Raw genomic sequence first — 14672 nt, 5'->3', positions numbered from 1 at the left:
AGTGACTGTAACAGACACCATTCTCCGTGCAGCCTCTGCCAAACCAGCCAGGCCTCCATCCCTGCTTTTTTTGCCTTAGAATCCTAACAGTGCCATGTTGGCAGGGCCTTGCTTGCCTTGTTCTGGGCACTGCTCCCTAGGAAAGAAAACCTTTGGCAAAGACCATTTACAAATGACCTTTCTGGATGTGCTAAAGATCCAAAACTGAAGTCCCATTATAGGCACTCTTTTATAGAGGCTGTCCCATTATAGGGGACTGAAATGCAGTGGCCCTACTTGGTGTTTGCTCTACAGCAGTGCTCCGTGCTCACTAACCAGACTAGATCAGGAAATGGTGCTGCCCACTGCTGTGTTAGTGATTTCTGGCTCTGCTGGTTTTTCTCTGCAGCAGCAGTGAGAGTTGGGAGTTTTCAAACCACAGACACCTCCATCTGCAAAGATGCATCAGAGAGTGTGAGCAAGGGGAAGTGCTTTCTGCTTATGGCACAGTGTTGCAGAATGCAGCGAGCAGGGCTGGGGCTGCTGCGAGAGGGAAACAATTGGGAGTAGGAGTGACCCGGTCTCCTCGGAGCCTTGCTGTCTGTACAGGCAGATTTCTTGTCGCCCACAGCCACGGTGAAATCAGGCTGGTTAAGTAAGAGCTCGTTAAAACCTAAGACGTGCTGTAAAGATATTTGTGTGCTCTATTTTAAGCAGCTTTGGAAACACTGCCTCTCCGTCCTGGTAGAGTCACATTGCCCATTGTAAGGACTTGGGTGAGCTGAGCAATGGTGGGTTTTGTCTGTGCCCCTCCCCTCAAATGTTCACACCTGAGTTTCTGGGTTGTGCATTGTCTTCCATGCAGGAACTCTGAAGCAGCTCCTGGCTGGGAGCCCCCTGGGAAGGGGCTTGTGTTGTGTTTCTCCTGGGACAAAGTTCAGATCACAGATTCTCAGACCTCATTTTGTCACGTTGTACAGGGCCGGCGCTGGGCTGCAGCAGGCTCAGGGGCTGTAGTTACATGTTCTAGCTGTTCCAGAGTTTTTGCTCTCTCTCTGCTATCCTTTGTAATCTGAGCAGCAGCAGGCTCCCAGAGGGGATCCCATCGCACAGGCTGTTTGCTCTCTGGTTTTGCCTAGGGCAGAAATTGCAAGCAAAAGCTTGACGTGCTTTTTGCTGATGCATGAACCATGCAGGATCCAGCCTGCTCCCCTCAGCCGGGTACTGAGCACCATGTGCCATCAGCCCTGCACAGACTGAGCCCCTGGAAAATGTGCTGCAGCAGCAGCTTGGCCTAGGCAGGACAGCCCACAGCGTGCCTGCAACAGAAGTGGTACCAGGGGGACCTCCTGGGTTTCCACCCCTTGCTTAACCATTGGGTTTGTTATGAATAAGATGCTGTGGAGCGTCCAGAGGGACGCAGGGCCAGTGTGTGAGGGACAGAAGACACTGAGGGGCCTCACTGTGGCTGTGCCTGGGGTTTTTTGTGTGCTGCACCCGACGAGTTTGTATGCCGAGGGTCTCCTCTGACCCTCCAAGTCGTTCTGTGAGGTTGAGGCTGGTGCTAGTAAGTCTCACGGACCGTCGCGTAGAGAAATCCGCAGAACGCACCGCCGTCAGACGGCAATTCCCCGGACAGTTGACATGGGTGCAGCTGGTTTCATTGTTGCCGCGCTGCTCTCTCAGAGCTGGGAGGTGTTAGCACAGAGCCCCTTTTCACGCTGCCGCTGTGCCCGCGGTGAGGCCGCAGCCGGCCTTGCACGGCTTGCCCGAGGCCGGGGGAAGCGGCGGCTGCGCGCATCCCCCGGCTCTTCAGGAACAAAGCCTGCTCGCCTCCGCCAGCTCCTCCTCCTCGGCGCTCGGGGCTCCAGCGCCGGGCCGGGCCTGTCGCCGCTCGCCGGCACGGGGCTTCCCTCCTGGCCGAGTCGCTGCCCGGGCAGGGCGGGGCAGCGGCAGGGGGTTGGGGGGCCGAGCTTGCGGTAAGGGGCGGGCCGGGCCGGGCGCCGCCGGGACCCGCTCTCCGCGCCGCCGTTAGCGCCATGGCCCCGCCGCCCGCCGCGCTGCTCCTGCCGGCCCTCGCCGCCCTCCTGATGCCCGCCACCGCCGCCCGCGCTCCGCCGCGCAACATCGGTAGGAAGGGGGGGCGGGCAAGGAGGACATTAATACGGGGCTGGGAGGGGACATCCATCTTCGGTACCGGCAGCACCGGCCTCCTCCTGCCTGCCTCTGGGGGTGGGAGAGGGGACCTCCGGCATCCCGCGTTTGCGGGATCAGAGCGTGCTGCCATGCGGGCCCCCGGCACTCCCGCTGCATCCCTGCCCTTTCCCCCTCCGCGGGAGGGCCAAGGAACCGGGGAGGCTGGGCGGCGGGGCAGCGGCAGCCCGCCACTCAGCCGGGGTTCGGTGCTGATCTCGCCGCTCTCCTCCCTCTCCGCCGGCAGCCGTGGTGGGTGCCGGGCTGGGCGGCTCGGCCGTCGCCTACTTTTTGCAGCAGCACTTCGGGCCGCAGGTGCAGCTGGATGTGTTCGAGCCGGCGGGCGTGGGGGGGCGGCTGGCCACCGTCACCGTCAACAAGCAGCAGTACGAGAGCAGGGGAGCATCCATCCACGCCCTCAGCCTCCACATGCAGGACTTCGTCAAGATCCTGGGTGAGCACAAGCATCCCAGCGCCCACATTGCTTCTGTCCCTGAGTCGGGAAGCTGGGGTGCCCCTGGGCTGCTTCCAGTCTGCTTTGGCACCCCGGGCACGTGGTGGCCCTCATGCTGTCCCTGTGCCCTAGCTGCATTCTGCCCTGGAAGAGAAAGGGATGTGGTGGACCAGTCTCAGGAGTAGGGATCCTGATGGAATTAGTGTGTGGGAATTGTTCATAAACTCCCAACAATGCGCCTCAGGAGGCAGCAGCAGCTCGATGTGGTGCCTGAACAAATGGGATCTGGCTGGTGTGCCAGTGTCCTAGAGTCCTACACTCCCTAGTGCTCCTCCAAGAGTATCTTAGCCAGCATCCCTGCTACTGTGGTGTTTGGTTCTGGCCTTTCCCAGTCACCAGCCAGCTCCAGGGAAGTGTGCCAATCCCCCCTCCACTCCCCACAGGCCTCAAGCACCGGCGCGAGGTGGCAGGGAAGAGTGCCATATTCAGCGGGGAGCACTTCATCCTGGAGGAGACCGACTGGTACCTGCTCAACCTCTTCCGGCTCTGGTGGCACTACGGCATCAGCTTCCTGCGCTTGCAGATGTGGGTGGAGGGGGTGATGGAGAAGTTCATGAGGTAGGAGAGCCCACGGGGCTGGAGAGACGGGGGCTCTTCCCCAACACCAGAGCATCACCAGGTGTCCTGTGTGCCTGTCTCATCCAGGATCTACAAGTACCAGGCACACGGCTATGCTTTCTCCAGCCTGGAGGAGCTGCTGCACTCGCTGGGGGGTGATGCCTTCATCAACATGACCCAGCGCTCCGTGGCCGAGTCCCTGCTGGAGGTTGGCGTCACACAGCGCTTTGTGGACGATGTCATCGCGGCCGTCCTGCGCTCCAGCTACGGGCAGTCAGTGCTGGTGCCTGCCTTCGCAGGTGAAAGCGGGGACCCCCTCTCCTGCCCTTGAGGCTCTCCTTCCCAGTGTCCCTTCTATGGGTAGACTGTTGAGCCACTCTCCTCTTCCTCTCCCCAGGAGCCATGTCTCTAGCGGGGGCGCAGGGCAGCACTTGGGAAGTGGAAGGAGGCAACAAGCTGGTGTGTTCAGGTCTGCTGAAGCTCACCAAAGCCAACATCATCCCAGCCAGGGTGACAGGTGTCTCTCTGCACAGCTCAGGTGAGCCTGGGCGTGGGATCTGCTCTGTGCGCCACCAGCCTGGTTGTGGGCTGGGCGTGTCAGGGCAGGAGATTGGTGGTGGCAACATGAGGATTCTACGGGTGCAGAAAGCACTGGGAGGGTGGAGAGTGTCCTGGACCTGGTACAGCATTTGTGTGAGGGCCTGGGGATCTGTCCATCTTCTCCTCTTGTCTTGACTTCTCGAGGTGCCTCAAATCTCTTCTGTGGCACCATCCTTGTTACAGGCTTGCTCCCCAGTGCAGCGTAGCAGGGCTGCATAACAGGAGTCTGGGGAATAGGTTGTGCTGCCCTAGTCCTCCTTGTCCCACTAGGCTGGGCTTTTCTTTAAAACCTTCCCACAGGCTTGATAAAACCTTTCCACTGCCCTAAAGCGTCAGGTCCTCATCCATAACCATCTGATGCTATGGTCCAGCACTGGTGTGTAATGGAAAACCAGTGGATGTGGAGGAAAAGAGGGGGCCAGAGCAATACCACATGGGGCACAGGACTACTCCTAACTGTCCACCTTCTCTTTTCAGAGGGCAGAGCCCTGTACCAGGTGCACTATGAGGGCAGTGAAGGCCAGGGCTCAGCTTTCTACGACATGGTGGTCGTGACGACTCCCCTGCACCCCCGCAGGAGCAACTTCACCTTCGAGAACTTTGAGCCACCAATCGCTGACTTCCCTGGAGCCTTCCAGCCCTCTGTCACCTCCGTGGTGCATGGCTACCTCAACTCCTCCTACTTTGGCTTCCCTGACCCCAAGCTCTTCCCATTTGCCAGCATCCTCACGACCGACACCCCCGAGCTCTTCTTCAACGCCATGGACAACATCTGTCCCGTCAACATTTCGGCAGCTTTCCGCCGCAAGCAGCCCCAGGAGGCCGCAGTGTGGCGTGTCCTGTCCCAGCAGCCGCTGGACAAGCAGCAGCTGAAGACCCTCTTTAGGTCTTACTACTCGGTGCAGGTGACAGAGCGGCAGACGTATCCCCGCTACGATGCTGCCAAGTCCCTCCCACCCATCGTGCTCCATGAGAACCTCTTCTACCTCAGTGGTGTGGAGTGGGTGGCCAGCTCCATGGAGATGATAGCAGTGGCAGCCAAAAACGTGGCCCTGCTGGCTTACAACCGCTGGCATCAGGACCTGGAGAAAATCGACCAGAAGGATTTGATGCACAAGGTGAAGACTGAACTGTGACAGCCAGGGGAGGTGGTGGGCCAGGAGCTTCTCTGTGTAGTAGCCTGGGGAGTATTTATTGCCTTGAGGACAGCAGGGGGTTTGGGGTTGGGGGAGAACGGACAGGCTGTGCCCTGGACAGCTTGAACTTGCGTCACCTTCCTTCAGGAATAGTCCCTGCCCAGTGCTGCTGTGTGTCTGTGCTGTGTTCCCTATTCCCTCTGCTCAGGCTTTACTGGACAGGAGCCTGTAGCTTTTCCTCTTGAAAAAGGGTCCCTGTACCTCTCTTTTTGGGAGGCACTTTCCAGGATAAGGCTGATGGGCATGGGCAGCAGGTGGGTCTCCACCAATGGGCTGCCCAGCTCCTCACACAGCCTCTCCTGCCTTCCTGGTTTTTCTTCTGGAAACAGCTGGCCCTGGCTGGGGCAGGAGGTCCCATGGCTTCTGCCATGCCATGTGCTCCTGGAGCCAGCCCTGCACAACAGCCTAATGCCCTGGGGCTGGGCATGCAGGGTGAGTTGTCACAGGTCCTGGCTTGCAGGGAGAGTTGCCTGCTGCTGCATGCTGCCTGTTTCCAGGCTGTCCAGGTTTCCCTAAGCCTGGGGTTCAGCTGAAGGGGACTGAAGAGCCTCAGTGGGAGAAGTGGGTATGGAGGGCCAGAGGGGCAGCACAATGAGCTGAGGTAAAGGAGGCTCAGACGAGGGTCAGCAATGCACTTTATTGAAGACATCAGAAGCCACTCAGATGTGCTCATGTCCTGCTCCCTGGGCTGCCTGGCCAAGTACAGAACTTGTAAGTGGGCTTGGGGGACCTGGGGGACTGAGCACTCGAGAGCTGTTGCACTGATAGCAGACAAAGGCAAACAGGGACTTTGGGGAAGCAGAAGGCCTGGTTCTGCCCAACTGGAGAGACTAGCAGGCAGTTGCCTCCTTCTGATCCCCAGCCCACCCTGCTGAGCTCCTCCCTGGAGGTGAGAGTGTCTCACTGTGTAGCATGGTGACTTCCAGGGGTGGCCCTCTGCTAGGTGTCCCCGAAGTGGAGCTGAGACTGATGGAGTATGGCAGGGAATTTTGGGGAGCTTGGAGCTGCCACTGCCTCGAACAGGAGCTCTCCTCACCCTGGCGCTTAGTTGGGTGACCCTCTCCCAGAGCAGGCAAACTCAGGAAGCGAGAGCAAGCTGATTAGATGCCCACGGGTAGCCGAAGGGGTTAGCTTTGCGACCTCAGAAGATGCAGGTGCAGCCCACAGCAATGGTTTCCATGACCATCTGATACTTCTTGTGACACTTCTTCCCGAAGTGCTTGTGCCCCACCTCGGCTGGCAGCTGGCAGAGCAGGCGGCGCACGGGCAGCCGGCTGTAGATGGGGACGCTGGCCATGGTGCGGTCCTCCTGCATGGTGAAGGGGTTGATGCAGCCAGTGCAGAGGCAGCGGGCCTCGGGGAGCTCTGCTGGGATCCGCGCTGCGTCGTGGTTTATGCTGGAGGAGAGGGAAAGCGAGGCAAGGCTGGAGAGATGGTGAAATGAGGGGCGGTGGGTGGCTGGGGAGAGGCAGGATGATGTCTCCACGAGGTGAAATGGGTGGGATGCATCCCACCGCACCCCCCAGCAGCCACTGCAGCTCTGTGATGCTGGAGCTGTGGCTGCCACAGTGCTGGCACGGAGCCACCATGCATGTCCCCGACGTCCCCCCCCCCCCCAAGCTCACCTGTAGGCCCAGGGGGACAGGCTCCTCCGGTTGGACCTCCAGAGCCTCAGGTTGACCTGGCACTTGGTGTCCCTGGGCTCAGAGCTGTTCTTCAGCTGGCGCACCATGTCCTGGATGCTGCGCTCGTAGTCTGCCATGCTGGTATAGGGGTCATCCGGGGCCCAGGTGAGGGCAGGGGTGGCTGTGGGGGCCCGCACCAGGCCCCTTCTCCTGCCTTTTGCTGCCTTGCTTTGGTCCTTTGCTTCAGGGACCACCACCATGGCAAAGGTAAAGATGCAGAGGAGAAGCTGAGGAGAAAGGAGGATGGTATGTGACAGCAGCCTACAGGGCTGTTGTGGAAGGGGAGCTCTCCCCCCTTCCATGGGCCACCAGGCAATGGCAGGACTACACTGGCTTCAGGGAGGCATGTGCCAAAGGGCCTGCAGGCAAAACCCACGGGAACATGCAAGGGAAGTTTGCAAGGAGTGGTGGACACAGAGTTGTGGTGAACCCCTGGCCCAAGTCATAGCTGATGCATGTGGCTGTGAGGCCTCTCATTCTGGTTGCAGTTGGCAGCTGCATTGCCCAAACTGCCCCTGCCCAAGCTGTGCCCAATCCCTTCCCTGCCCACCCCAAGACAGTTGCGTGCTGGCAAGGATGGGTACACTCTCAGTTCAGGCTGTACCTGGACAGCCTGTGGTTTAAATGGAGCTTTAGAGATGAGACAGTCAAGAATGGGATCTTTATCCAAAGCCTCCTCTCCCCTCCCTCTGTGCTCTGAGGATGGTGAGAGAGAAAAGATGCTTTCTGCTTTGCTTCTCCCTGTGACCTCGCAGGGCCAAGCTCCCATGTGCTGACACCCGGCAGGCTGCCCAGCACTGAACAAAGTTGCTTTCTGTAGTCGTGCTCCCTGCTATTCGTGTCCCTGCAGCTGGCCACAGGCAGCCCCACACCCTGCTGTCTATCCCTCAGCCCTTCCCAAGGTGTGCAGTGCCCAGGGGCAGGGACCACTCGCCCAGAGCTGTTTGCCCCCTCCGCTGCCAGACTGTCCAGTCAGACTGTTGTGGCTTTGCTCTCTGAAGCTGCTGCATCCTCTCCATGCCAGGTGTGAGAGCAATGAGCCTGGCATGTGCCTCCAAAGCCAACAAACCCAGGTAGCCACCCATAAACAAGCATGCAAATACTCAGATTAGAGAAGGAGAACTGGGAGCAAGCCCTGAGCCAGCTTGCAATCACCTACCAGGTTTGGAGCCCGCTCCATCGCTGCGGAGGGGCTGCCGGCCGCTGTCCTGCAGTGTGGCTGGCACTGGGGAGCTGGGGAGCTAAAAAGGGAAAGCCCCAGCCCCTGGCTCCGCTCTGCCGGAGGTGTGTCTGGTCCCTGAGGTGCCAGGGAGCCTCAGTGTCGGCAGGGCAGGGGGCCAGCATGGTCTGGGACTCGGCCACCCGCCGCCTCCCCGGGTGCCGGCTCCACCTGCAGCGGTGGCTGTGGACAGTGGTGGGTCTCCTCTGGACGGGGCAGCCCAGAGGGGTCGCTGGGCAATAATCTGCTCTGGGGAGGAGGTTTGGGCTCCCGTGGTGCCACGAGTGTGGTCATAGCTATATGAGGTCCAGCAGGGGGACAGCTGCTGGGTTGAAGGAATAAGGGACTTATGAAAGGAACAGGGATGGGCAGCAAGATGTACAGGCAGCCTGGAGCTGTCCTGTAGGGACAGGTTGAGAGCCTGCCAGCATCCATGTGCCACCACCGACTTCACTGTCTCCAGGAACCACCCAACCCTTCTGCCCAGTGGTGAGATGATGGCACTCATCACTTTCTGCACCCCTCTTCTGTCCTTCCCCAAACCCTTCCTACTCCATCATTGAACCTGTCCCCAAGCTCTGGCGGTGGGGACACACCAATTCTGTTTGCTGCTGGCCTTGGGGCTGGACCCCAGAGCTGCAGGCTGGTGGGAGTTAGTGGTAAGATGCTGCCCTCGCCTGTGCCCTGCTCTCTGGCTTCCCAGGTCCAGGCACTGGGATTCCAGGTGCTGGGGGCCGGACACTGAGGCACGAGGGTCCGTGTGAGATACCCTGGCCCGGGAACGGCGCAAGGACTGTCCCCGGCTGGGGCTAGAGCAGGCTCGCATTGCAGCCCCCGTTGCCCTGGGCCGTCCCTGCAGCCAGGCAGCCGCTGTGCCACACGGTGGCGCTGTCCTCTGCCCGACAGCACAGCCAGCCTTCATCAGTCTCTGCATCCCTCCTCCGCAACTTCCCTCCCTCCGTTCCTCCTCCCCTTCCATTCCTCCTCCCCTCCATCCTTCCTTCTATCCCTCATTTACCCCATCTCTCCATCCTCCCCTCCATTCTTCCTCCTTTCCATCCTCCCCTCCATCCCTCTTCTTCTTCATCCCTCTCTCCATCCCTCCAGGCATACCTCTTTCCCTGCCAACACTGCCGGCCATGGGATTGGGTGTACCCAGTGCTGCTCCCCATGCTCAGGGACAGTCCTTGCTCTTTTGGAAGGGCCCTTTACACTCTCAGGGCTGCTGCCCTGGAGACCAGGCAGTGCGGGGGAGCAGCTCCACCTGGCTTTGGTGCTTTCTGCCTCCCCTTTCCTGCCCCCTCTTCAGCACTGGATGCTCAGTTCTCTGCCTGCTCACTCGCTGTACAACCCCAGGGCTTGGAAGGTCCCTGTTCTTTGTAGAGTGGTGGGCAATTTCCACCTCCTTTTCCCAGCCCATGAATTTGGCCTCCAGAAATCCCGGCAAAGAGAGTAAAACCCACTGCACCCCCAGCTCACCCAGCCCTCCACCCCCTCCTCTTCCTCCCAGTCTTGCCAGTCCTGGGATGCAACAGGAAATGCAGCCCAGCTGCTGCAGCCTATGTTAACATCCCCAAGGACAGTGCCAGCACAGCATCTGCTCTCCCCTTGGGTGAAGTTTGATGCTGTGTGCTGAGCACAGCGTGTTCCTTTTGTCACCTCTGGGACCTGGCAGAGGGAACCTGCCCTAGCAGGGGCCATGCAGCCACTCATTTCCTGCAGTGAGCAGTACAGCAGCAGCTGGCCTGCTGCCACCAGCCCGTTCTGGGGTGCTGGGCCAGTCCCTGCCTGCACTCCAGTGACTGCACCCTGTGTTCTGTGATCTCCCAAGAAGGAGCCCTGGGCACCTGGCGGGTGCTGGCTGCCTGCGTGTGCCACGGCCGCCTGCGTTGTGTCAGCGCTCGGCAATGCTGTTTACACATGAGAGAGGCTCAGGGGCAGCCAGCCAGCAGCCAGTTGCCCAGTTTTGATCTTTTTTGGTGAAAAGGAAACCAGGGCTTTTCAGACATGGCCAAATTTGATAAGCTGGGGGAGGTGGGGGCGGGCATGGGCGGGTTTTCCCCACTGGCCACACACAAGGGAAGGGACTGGGGTGCATAGGAGGCTGGGGTATGGCCAGCCTCTGCCTCTCTGCTGGGACAGGGTGGCCAACAGGCTTCATGTGCCCATGCCAGCTATGGTGCCCTCCCTGCAAGAGCACAGTGCACTGGGGTGAGCCTCACAGGGGGCCACGAGGGAGAACGTGGTTGGGAAGCATGGGAAACCCCTGCACAGCTCCCCTGGGAGTTACCCAGGGGGAAGAAGGGATGTGCTTATGGGTGTTGTTGGATGTGCTCCTTCCTGCTCCTTCCCTACCACGTTGCCCCATTGCCACGGGAAGCTGGGGTGGAAAGCATAGCCTGCTGAGTGGGAAAGCAAAGCAGAAGGGGCCATGAAGGCAGGCTCTACTTGCCCCACGTAAATGTAGGTGCATATTTCTCAGCATAACCATCATGGAACTTTCTTGCTGTGCCCACAGCTGAGCCATTGAGCCCAAGCTAGCAAGGTAGAGGGATGCAGAGTAGCCATGTTTGGCTGGAGAGATGTGCTGGTCAGGGAGCATGCGGCAGGGCACACGATGGGGGCCACAGGTGATGGAACAAGGGGAATCAGATCACAGTTCCCATGCTGGCAGAAAAGAGTTTTTGCCTTTTTTCACAAGCAGGAATGTCCCTGCCAGGGCAGGAGCCACTGCTGTGGGCTTTGTGGTCTCCTCCACCCATGGCAGGCAGTGGGCAGCATCACTTCTCTGAGCTCTGAACACAGATGCTCCATGGGGTTTGTGAGGCTCCAGCACACCTGAACACACACACGGGCTAGATGTTGGGGCTGGCAGGAGGCTCCAGCACGGCCACAGCACCTCCTATCTCTACATGAGCAATATTTTCCACTCATCAAACATAAGCATGCTCTGGCAAGCTGGCCTCACCAGAGCCAGCCCCACGGCACAGCAGGGAGGAGGGCAGGGCCTGGGGGCCCTCCTGCACCCCCCGCTGCCCCCCGGCAGGTAGCACCCAGCCGGCTCACATCCATATTTGCACAAAGCCCTGCTCGGTGCGTCAGCAGCTCCAGAGGCACCAGGGCCAAAAAGGCTTATTTTAAGCTTGCTGGAAAAAGAGCATTGTTTGGTGGGAATTAAACTTGCCCCTTCTCAAAAAAGGGAAAACCAAAAAAGTGCTTAATTGTGCTGGCTTCTGCCTTGCATAAAGGCAGAGCCAGGGCCCGGCCGGTCAGGGCTGACAGGAATCCACTGCTGGCATCAGGCGGGGTGCCCTCCCCCCAGGCAGCTGTTGTGGGACACAGACCCATCCCCTCCTGCACCCCCATGACGCCGGATTTGTCCCCAGAGTCCCCACCCTGGCAGGAAAGGGTTATCCCGTGGGAGGGAGGGAAGGGGCATTGTGCAATGTGGCTACTGTGGCCACAGAGCTGTCCCGATATGCCGCGGTGCCACAGGCAGCAGGGGTGGCCGTGGCAGCTGTGTGAGGGGCTGGAAGAGCTGTGGGCAGCCCGGGGTCTCGCTGTGCCTGGGTTCTGCATCAAAGGATAGCATTACTTATATAGCCCCAATCCGGCTGTCTCGGCAGCCCTCCTGCCTCCTCGGGAGGGAGCTGGGTGATGCTCTGGGCTGTCTGTAAATCACGCCCGCTGGATCACATGCCTGAGATAACAGCCAAGCTTTGGCGTCGGGAGGCACAGCTGTGCAGCGTTGTCCTTTGGGACCCGGGGCCACGGGGCCAGCAGCACCCCAGCCTGGCCATCCCTGGGCACGATGCCGATGGGGAGCCAGTGGCGTCGGGAGAGCGGCGGCAGGCAGGAAGGGTGCACGGCCGGCAGGAAGGGTGCACGGCCGGCAGGAAGGGTGCACGGCCAGCACGTCCTGCCGCGGCCAGGCCGCCACATCCATCAGCCGCCCGCCGTTTACAGCACGTCGCTGCTTACACAATCCAGACGCGCAGGTTCCTCCTGTCCCGCTCCTCTCCTGCCTTTTGTTTTCTTTTGCCGCCTTCTCCTGGAGACAGAACACCTGATGGAAAAAGCCTGCTCTCCCACCCCCGTGCTGGGAACACCCGCTTCCTTCCACCCCTGCCCGGCCCAGCGCCCGGTGCAGCGCAGCCGCTGCCCCGACGGCTCCCGGCTCCCGCTGCCTGTGTCCCGCTCCCCCTGTGGGATGGTGGCAGCAGAGGGATGGAAGGGGCTAGTGTGAGAGCATGGCACGGACAGACTCTGATCCCAGCGGGACCTCTCTGGGTGCTGCTGGCTGGGCAGTCACAGCTCCTTGTAGGATGGCTCAGGGCAGAGCTGCGGGCTCCTCCAGGCAGGGACTGCTGAGGCACCACCCAGACGCAGGTCCTGCCAGCTTACGAAGCGCAACAGACAGCTGGCCCCATGATCTGCTCCTCTCGCGTCCTCTGTGCCTGCCCTCCCACCACCCCCAGCCTTCCGGGCTTCTGGCCTCAGCTCGCACTGGCTGTGCCTCGCTGCCCACCAGTGCAGAGCACAGGTAGGCAATGCTGAATTTCCAAGTAATTGTTTTGCTTCTGCAGGCAGCCTAAGACAGCGTGGTGCTCACACACCAGTCCCCGAGGGCTTTAGAAGGATGGCTGCATTCTATGCTGTATCTCAAAGCTGAGAGATGGTTCTGTCAGACACCTTCTGCATCCCAGCTTCTGGCCATGAGAAGCACTGGCCTAGCCCCAGAGCACGTGGAGCAGCCTGGAGCCATTCCCACTGCCCTCCCTGCAAGGCCACAGGGCTGGAGAGAGCACCCGGGGATGTGTTTCCAGGGCAGTGATGCCCTCTGGGTCTGTGAGGAGAAAGTCTCTTGGTTTTAGGGCTTTGGTGGCTTTTGCTCGTGGGCAGGCATCCAAGTTCCCAGTTTCCCAGGGCAAGGTGGAAGGAGAAGGCACATGGAAAGCTCAGCGGTGCCGCTGGTGCAGCCCTGGCAGGCTGTGCTCAAGTCAAACATCTTCTCCCTATGGCTCTGGACATGGGGCCACCATAGCTCATGTGAGGGCTCCTAGAGCTCCTAAGGAGCCATCGACAGGGAGAGTTGGTGGTTTGAAGTCAGGGCAGGAAGTCTCCTGCCCTCAACCCCATCCCCTCCTCCTTTGCTTCTGTTTTAGCAGTCTGTGGAGGGAAGGGACTTGTTACAAAGCTGCACAGGCCAGTCCTGAAGGTCACCTTCAGAGCTGCTCCAGCCTAGCTCACCCATTCATCATGCCATCCTGCCCCAGCAACTGAGACAGCACATGCATGGGGGTGAGGGAGGCAGGGACAGCCTGTGCTCCGGTGTCAGGATATATGAGAAACTCCTGCCTGCCCCCAGGCAGCCCCCTCTGAGGTTGCACAGTAGATGAGAAGGCTGCAAATTCACTATGTTTGGATGTTAGCTGGGCTTATGGGAGAAGGGTTTCTCTTATTGCTCCCTGGGCTCTTGCAAGGCTGGGAGCAGCCCCACTGAGCCTGCTGGGGGGTCCCTCTCTATCGCTGCCCTGCACCATCACTCCGTTCACTTGCTGCCTTTCTGGGACAGGACTGTGGCTATCTCAGCCCCTTGGGAGTACCCCCGGCCTCACACCCAGCCAAGGGGTCTAGAGGGTGGCGAGGGGTGGGAAAACAGATCACTTGTGGAGATACTGAAACTGAATCTGCTACAGGGGGGATCACTGGGCGGCATCTTAGCGAGAGAGTAACGAAAACAAACCCACGCCAAGGAATCCTGCTTTGCCCCAAATGTTTTTCTTATGGAGTTGTAATAAGACAAGAGTTGTAAAGATAGTAACCTCCTAAACATTACCTTATTAAGGCTTCTCAGAAACCACAGGGCATGACCCTTCTGGGTCATGGAACAAGAGAGCAGCATCCAGTGAACAAACAGAGGCTAACATTACATTTTTCACTTCATTTAGGAAACCTGGTTTCTAATTATAGGCTTTGTTTAATGGCAGCAGCTAGTTGTGCTTCACTCAAAGCCAGCCCACCGAGAGCAGGGGCTGCAGGGAGAGGAGAGGGGATGGAGGCTGTCTAGGGCTGGGAGACATCAGCTCCCTTCTGGCTCCCAGGGAGGCTATTTGGCTCCTAGACCATGGGATGAAGATGAGCTCAGTACCTGTTAACATAGGATGCCTGACACAGAGAGGGGCACAGGAGTCAGATGAGGTGTGGGAGGACTCTGTGCCTAGGAAAGAACCCCAGTGTGTCCTGGGGACATGCCACACATGCTATCCTAGATTGGTGTCCTGCACCAAGGCTTATCCGCAGCAGAAGGAGGATGCCCCTGCTGCAGGGCAGCACATGGCAGGGCTGTGCTCTGTGCAGTTATCTTCATACACTCAGCCTAGCCTGGGCTCAGCCCTGGGCCCCAGTGACTGCCAGAAGACCTGTGGGGAGCTGGCTGCTCCTGGGACATGGCAAGATCAAGGCTTGTCCTGCTTTTAGGGCCACTGCATCTGTGTGTGTGCAGGGATTGAAACAAGCAGGTGTTTGGGTTTTTTACCTCATTCCTCTGCCAGCAGTCCCAGGGAAGCCTTTTGTATTCCTGGCCAGGTTCTGGCATCTTGGAGGACACCATCTTGCTCTCTTCCCTGGGTTTGGGCATGCTGCTGGCAGGTTCAGGCACTGCAATGCCAATCTCTGTTCTGGTTTACACTGAGCATCCTCTGGGGCCGTGCTGGTGGCTGCTTTCT

General features: G+C 59.4%; 2 protein-coding genes across 3 annotated transcripts; one reads left to right on the top strand and one right to left on the bottom strand.

Annotated features, from left to right (window-relative positions):
• The first annotated feature begins 1839 nt into the window (after nt 1-1839).
• PCYOX1L (prenylcysteine oxidase 1 like) lies at nt 1840-5230 on the top strand. The gene is made up of 6 exons (XM_054168374.1): nt 1840-2109; nt 2420-2626; nt 3070-3244; nt 3332-3543; nt 3642-3782; nt 4322-5230. The coding sequence occupies exons 1-6, from the start codon at nt 2019-2021 to the stop codon at nt 4978-4980; spliced, it is 1485 nt and encodes a 494-aa protein (XP_054024349.1). The 5' UTR covers nt 1840-2018; the 3' UTR covers nt 4981-5230.
• A 775-nt stretch (nt 5231-6005) lies between these two features.
• On the bottom strand, nt 6006-12096 carry IL17B (interleukin 17B). Of its 2 annotated transcripts, none has more exons than XM_054168451.1 (3): nt 11926-12096; nt 6666-6952; nt 6006-6437 (listed from the first exon to the last, which is right to left on the bottom strand). In XM_054168451.1, exons 2-3 carry the CDS (start codon nt 6923-6925, stop codon nt 6182-6184), a joined length of 516 nt encoding a protein of 171 aa, XP_054024426.1. In that variant the 5' UTR covers nt 6926-6952; nt 11926-12096; the 3' UTR covers nt 6006-6181. The 2 variants fall into 2 exon arrangements, with proteins under 2 accessions (XP_054024426.1, XP_009902949.2); XM_009904647.2 differs by lacking the exon at nt 11926-12096 and adding an exon at nt 7885-8153.
• Between the last annotated feature and the right edge of the window lie 2576 nt (nt 12097-14672).

This window comes from Dryobates pubescens, chromosome 16 (assembly GCF_014839835.1).
Source record: "Dryobates pubescens isolate bDryPub1 chromosome 16, bDryPub1.pri, whole genome shotgun sequence".
Taxonomy (NCBI): domain Eukaryota; kingdom Metazoa; phylum Chordata; class Aves; order Piciformes; family Picidae; genus Dryobates; species Dryobates pubescens.
Note: the sequence above shows the minus strand (reverse complement) of the source record. Positions and strands in the feature narration are given on the sequence as shown.